This window comes from Eleginops maclovinus, chromosome 1 (assembly GCF_036324505.1).
Source record: "Eleginops maclovinus isolate JMC-PN-2008 ecotype Puerto Natales chromosome 1, JC_Emac_rtc_rv5, whole genome shotgun sequence".
In the NCBI taxonomy this organism is placed as follows: domain Eukaryota; kingdom Metazoa; phylum Chordata; class Actinopteri; order Perciformes; family Eleginopidae; genus Eleginops; species Eleginops maclovinus.
In genome coordinates, this window is record NC_086349.1 from 6,524,647 (window position 1) to 6,531,736 (window position 7,090).

The 7,090-nt window shown below is 43.2% G+C and overlaps 1 protein-coding gene across 1 annotated transcript in view; it reads right to left on the bottom strand.

Annotated features, from left to right (window-relative positions):
* plxna1a (plexin A1a) overlaps window positions 1-6,050 on the bottom strand; it is a 217,393-nt gene extending 211,343 nt beyond the window's left edge. Inside the window, 2 exon segments of the mRNA XM_063884697.1 lie at window positions 4,818-5,723; window positions 5,725-6,050. Coding sequence (XP_063740767.1) covers window positions 4,818-5,723; window positions 5,725-5,994 — 1,176 coding nt within the window. The 5' untranslated portion in view covers window positions 5,995-6,050.
* Window positions 6,051-7,090: the final 1,040 nt, after the last annotated feature.

The following is a 7,090-nucleotide window of genomic DNA, read 5'->3' on the forward strand; positions in this document are numbered from 1 at the left end:
CACTGAGGCACAAGCTAACGGTAATGAGACTGGAGATACACTGGAGAGATAGGGAGAATAAAGCAGTTGTCAGATACAAAACACACACACACACACACACACACACACACACACACACACACACACACACACACACACACACACACACACACACACACACACACACACACACACACACACACACACACACACACACACACAGCAGCCACCAGTCGCCTGGAAGACTGAATGCAAAATGCCGTAGAAATAGACTATAATCCTGGCCAGCAGTGATCAACGCTGATAAATATTAATAAAAGCTATTAGTCCCAGAGAAAAATAGAGACAGAATGAGGGAAAATACAGAGAGAGACAGGCAAAAAGGTTGAGAGATAGAGTGGAGGGCAATAACAAAAGAGTCTTCTTTCTCTGTGTTATTGCAGCCAATTTTCCATCTGATGTCCACCTTGTGGTTCTGCAGACAATACAACAACACACACTCTCTTCTTATTATCAGCCCATTTTTCTCTGTATGTTTCCTCTGTTGTTTTGTCCCCCGCCTTTGGAAGTTGGGATAAGAGATGGGAACAAACACACAAATGAGCACTCGGTGAAGTATACAGAGCGGGAGATTCGCAGAAAGAGGGAGATAAAGTGAGTCTTATAAACACACATGTTCACAAAAACACACACACACAGAATAGTATCTCCTTCTCTCTGTCTGAATCAGTCTCATTAGTCATGCTCAGGCTGTAGCGTTGCTGCTCCGCCTGCTTAAAGAGCTGTAGAGCTGGACGGCAGCCCACAGCCGGCGAAGGTCATCCACCATTCGCTTTCACCCCTAAAAGACCAACATCTTCCTGATAATGAGGAGACTCAAAGATGTACGGGAGAAAGACCTGCCTTTTTGAACCATACCTGTCATGGTGGGCAGCAGTAGGAGAAAAGTGTTATTGAAATGATTCAAATAAAGCCATATAAAAACATGGAAGACAGAAGTAGGGAGTGCTGTTTATTTCTATGTCAAAGGCTCTTTTGTAGTGAGTATGTTTGCTATTGAACTTTTTCTTTCAAAAACTATGCGCAACAGAAGGTCACAGTTGTTATAGAGACCTGTGACTTCAAGACGCTGCAATTGCCAAAAAAATATACATAAAACGTTTTAATTCAGCATCTACTGTAGGTACTGGCCAATGACCATTCAGAATGTGTCGTTTACTCACAGACGTGGTCAAAATGTGGGATCTAATTACAACACCTGTAGATAAATACTGTAAGATACATAACCGACGACTGAGCTTCACATAAGACAGCCTGTAGCAAAATTCTAACAGTGTCCAGCCATGCAGACAAAGCAAAAAGATCTCCAAATGAGGCAGGACATTGTAGTACAAATTAACGCTGTAGCTCTGGTGTTTCGTAGGTTATGTGAGTTCAAATCTAAGTCCTGGAATCCTCTGTGCTATGGCAGGAGTGGTGAACCTAAACCCATAAAGTCATGGAGGACATTGTGGAGACTTACACATCATTCAAATGACCTTCTATGCCATATGTGAATTTACCTTGCTGAGTTGCAACAGGAAAGTTGGAATTGGACTGAATTCAAATCCATTTGAGACAATTTGATTGTGGAATTGAATCTAGAAAGTTGAAGTAGCTATAAACCTGATACAAGTGGTCAAAGGGAACCCACTGCCAGGATAGTGATAGTTATACAACATAGTATAATGAAGTTTGACGTCTTTTAAACGATTAGACATCATACATAGGTTTTTGCAGGGCACAACTCATTGAGAATAATTTCCTCAAGTGCTGTACACTTTGATCAAGTTTGATATCCTCCAGATTAAGTGGAGTGTTGAGTGACTGACCTAACCTTGTCTCTTGGACTGAGTTGATATGAAAGTTTCCACACGACACGAGTGCAGAGAGGGCTGTCACCGCTCTCGTCAGGAAACGCTGAACATGCCTGTACCGAGGAGATGATGAATTCATCACAGCGATGTCCCAGAGCGAGCTCAGCTGACACGACCTTGATCGATCGCAGGCAGAACGACAGATGGCCTTAAAGGACAATCATGTAACTGTACGCTCATTAGCATAACGCATAGTACACTTTTTACTACAAGGCCGCATGGTGCTATCACAGCCCGTGTGGGCTTGTGACAGAGATGCAGTGTTGTTATTGTCTTGAAGCATGGCATTCACAGGTAGTGACTTTCCTTCATTTAAAAAAACATAGCTATCTTTTGCATTGCGGTATGAAGGGGAGGGCTTGCACCAATGCAGCAAATGATCATCCAGTAAGGGAATAGCTTCAGGTTTGATGTCCACAGTTGCCATATGGGCATTCAAATCAGGAAGAAACACACCTGCTCGCTAATTCGTACTCCCTTAAGTCTGGTTATAATTAAAGCAGTGGCGTCTGACACGGTGCATACAGCGTAATTACATGTTACAGATAACTAGCTAAATTGACTGAGAATAAGGAGAGACGATCAACTCAAAGAGAAGCTCAAAGACAAAAAGTCCGTCTTCATGATTATTTAAAACGCTTTACGGCAGTAACAATGTGCTGTGCTGATGTGTTTTTGAATCATGCCATGAATGTCCATTGTTTTATTACCCTGAAGATGAATATTTTTCAATATATGGTTAGATAAATGTAATGTATGATGCTGTTATATTGCTGCCAGACTGCCCTGTTAGTAGAGGTCCATGTCTTTGGGGGCTGCAGAGAGTTACAGTATTGTTTTTGAAAGGCTACATTGTGAATTTCTAACATGATTACATCTATCTCTTTTCAATTTGGAGCTTTGATTTGACAATACTCCACAGACTTCATCACACAAGTTGGACATAATGCTACTAAAATGTATTAATCATTATTTTAGTGTATCTAATCTACAACTGAGCAGAAATAACGTGTTTAAACCACAATGACTAAAACTTTAAAAAACACTAAAATATTGATTTAGTATTTCAATGTTCAAACCGGAGTTTCATTAATATTTCAAGTCCAACAAATATATATATCACTTAAGAGTGTACAGCCTCTTTGGAGCAGAGCAATATTTTACTTATTTCCTTTCTCAATGGTCTTTCCTCATCACAGTATTTCCGAATGACTTCCTTACAGCTTTCCTTTGTTCTCTTTCTTGTTTGCCCAACCTGTATCCACATCAGACTTTTTTGCCAATCTATCCCCCCTCCTCATAAAACCAACAACTTTCCCCATTTCTCTCCTCGTTCATTGGCATCATCTGTTCCCTCCACATTGTATTTTCAGATCACATCCAGGCACTGGCTTTAGGCACTAAGTCACTCTACACCTCATCACTCAGTGGGAAGTCAAGGAGAGGGCAGAGAGAGATGGAGAAAGAGCAAGGGCTTAAGAGAGAGAAAGGTGGACGAGAGGGAAGAAGGTGAAGAGGAACAGGAATGTAAAAAAGAGGGAGGTTAAAGGTTAGAAAATGAATGCAAGGAAGAGAGGTCACAAAGAGGTGTTGAGGGAGGAAATAAAGAGAAGAAAAGTAAAATGCAGATAAAAGAAAGGAGCAGAGAATGGGGAGAATGGTCTTAGCAGAATGAAAGAAATCTTTATGCAAAGGATGGGGTGGCAGAGAAGAGATGGAGACAGAGAGGTGGAGAGTAGTCCAGAGATTTATGGCAGGTTGTTATGGAGCACTGTCTGAATAACAGAAGGTGAGACCAGGTGAATTATTCATAAGGATACAGGGCTGTGTGTGTGTGTGTGTGTGTGTGTGTGTGTGTGTGTGTGTGTGTGTGTGTGTGTGTGTGTGTGTGTGTGTGTGTGTGTGTGTGTGTGTGTGTGTGTGTGTGTGTGTGTGTGTGTGTGTGTGTGTGTGTGTGTGTGTGTGCGTGTGCGTGTGTCACCTGCATGTCACACACACACTTTCACAATGTCTCTCAGGCACCCTTAGGCCAGCTCATCTATGGAGGAAAACGAAAGACAAGCCATCCGCAACTTGTGGTAAAGTCTGAAATACTCTGGAAATAGGTAGACGGGGACTAGGAGACATCTGGGTTTGTTTTAGGTTGAATGAGAAGTCTAATTTGACTGGGGAAACATTTTGACTATATAATAATAATTGATGATATGACCATGGTAACAGTATACACTTCAAACTAATTGTTATTCTAGCCCGTGAGAGAACATGTACTTCATGCTGCACTTACATCTACACTTTGCTTGCTTTGGCCCAAAACAGAATGGAAAATGTAACTTTTATCCAAATTCCTACTTTCCATAACTTCTTCTTAATTCTTGGTGTCCTGCCATCGTACCAGGGTGGAGATTCTGGCTTTGGCTGTGAAAGTATTGTGGCCAAATGCATTACATAGTCGGAATACTGCTTTATTTCACCCAAAAATTGCCTTTAGGGAGGTTTCCTGTATAGTTTGGCTTCTATTTTGTCCTCTCCACTGAGAAAAGTACCCAGCAATTCTCAAAATACATTATTTACACTTTAGTCCTCACAGTGGAGTTTGGTTAAACCAAGCAACAACATATTTCTCAAGTAAATAAATTGAATTAATGGAGTATCTGTTTCAGAGCTGGGCAGTTCCTCTGCAGACATGTTTAATATAAACACACCCTAAACCAAAGACCACTAAAATGTTATTGGCAGTCTAACACAAGCTTATTCTGAGAACTGTACTTGAAACTGAGTGAGGTGAACTAGCTTATTCTGCGTTTTAATTTCAAACAAACACATGTGCACACAAAACCAAGCCAAAACTATCAGGAATTACATATTTTTCATGAACTGATGATCACAAAAATCTTTTTGAGAGCTACTGTGTCAAACACTCACCGAGTTGATGCAGGCCAGCTCCTTGTTGAGCAGCCAGGGCAGGGAGAGTTTCCCCTCTCCTCTGTAGCACGACTGAATCCTCTCTTTGATCTTCTCCTTTATCCGTTTCATAGTAAACAGACACAAAGCCGACTCCTTGGGAGGCTTGGCTCTGTTCTTCTGACCCTGCGCGAAGACAGTGAACAAAACCTCCTCATGGTCTTGAATACCGAGCGAACGGGCCAAACGTGTCCCCGGCCGAGCCAAATAAGCATCCTGAACCAAGCGATACTCCACTCCATCCTTGGTGCAACCAATGGGGAACTCAACGTAGGAGTAGAACTTAGGATCGTCGACGCATAAGCGGACGATTTTAGAGGTGAAGAACTGTTCGCTGCTTGCGTCTGGCGAGGTGAGCTGGGTGTCGAGCTGTAGGGTGAGGTAATATACAAACTGCTCACTGTTGAAGCCGTAGATGTAGTAGATGTCGAATGCCGGGAACTTGGAGAGCGTGTCTGAGGGAATTTTCAGCTGTGAGGAGACAAACTCGTCCTGGTAGACGAAGCTGAACATGTCGGCATTCTCCTCGTTGGACATCAACTTGCGACTTGACAGCGTAGGGAAGTATTCAGATTTCCCGTCAATGGGAGTGCCGACAAAAAGTTTCCCACCTCCGCCAAAAAGATCCGGGGATATCACAACACCTGACATGGTGCCTGCCTCTGCTACACTGGATAGATAATGCTCTTTGCGGTGGTGGGGCTCACCGAGCTTGAACAAATCATCCAGACGCAGGAACTGGCATATTCCCTGGGAGGTACTTCCACAGGCGATTAAGCGGTTGTGGGCAGCATCAAGTAGCAGGAGTTTATTGACGTTCGAGGTCAGCACCAGCTCATGAGGGCAGGACTGTACTCCGGGCGGGGGGGTAACAGCGAGGGTTGTCTGTGACGGGGCCTGTCACATGGTTTCGGAGCTTGGTCAGGTTGCTTGACAGCTTGTAGATCCAGTTGACGGCGCCAAGGTAGACCTCACCCGTTTTGTTGTGAACCACCAAATGTGTGAGACCTCCTTCCGGTGGGAAGAAGGTGAGGAGGGAGGAGGAAGGAGTGGAGGTGGGGGGCATGGACAGGGAGAGGGAGAGGAGATGGAAGAGGACGGGGAGGATAAGCTTAGGATGATTGGACTGGGAGGACATGGTGGTGAAGGGAGGGGAGGTGTGAGAGTGTGGATGTTGGTGTGTATTTTTGAGTGTGTAATCCTCCACAGGTTCAGTCAGTGACTTTTAAGACAGCAGGGTATGATGACGCAAAGCAAAAGTTTCCAAGCAATCGACTTCCTCTTTTATCCCTCCTTTGTCGGCTGTTGTTTTTATAACCTCATCCCCTGATCTTCAGCCTTGTCCGCCACCAGCCCTGAGAAAGAGAAACAAACAAAATCTTAGCAAACACAGATGTCAATATATTCATGGGCCTGTGTTTTGCACTTAAAAAGATCTGACAAAAAAGGATTCATTTGTGTGTATCGAAATGACACGGCACTAAATATTCGCCCACAGACTCAGACTCTGAGGCCTCGTTGCAGAAGTCCAAAAAAACAAATGAGGGCACTATCGGCTTTGTTTTATTGACTTCTCGACTCTTGGCTCGCACCACTCTGTGGAGTGCATCTTTTAAAAGAAGACAGGGCCAAACATCGCTCTTCTGTGTATTGATTGTCTGGAGGTATTAAAGGATCTAGCAGATGGGGTGTTCATATACAGACAAAAATACATACACACAAAAATACATCTTGTGACACACAAGTGATTGCAATTAATGAAACATGTCCAAAAAATGGACACAGGCTGAGCCTAAAACATTGTGACAGCATGGAAACTGCAGGGAGAATGATATGATGATATATTACAACAGAAGAGAGGAGGACGTAGGAAAATAACTGGTCAAACACGATAAAATGGGAGACAGTGAGAGGTACAAGAGGTTAAAACTCTTTGGCTCCATACCAGTTCAATATAAAGGCAGTGAAGATGGCTGCAAAGATTGCTATAAGTGAAAACTACAAAAAAGGAGGAAAACAGAATGAGAGATGGACCATCCATCTTATTTCCATCCACACACTTCCAAAGGTATATCTGCTTTTTCAAGTTCAGAGTTGCTAAACGCTGTAGCCTATCCCTGAAGGCTCTGAGTGGCAGGTAAAGATTGGGGGTTCTAGTGCAAAAGCAACGTGCCCTACATGCTTCACTAAAACTTGGACAAAACTTATAAACCCAGGGTTGGAAAGCCCAGAAC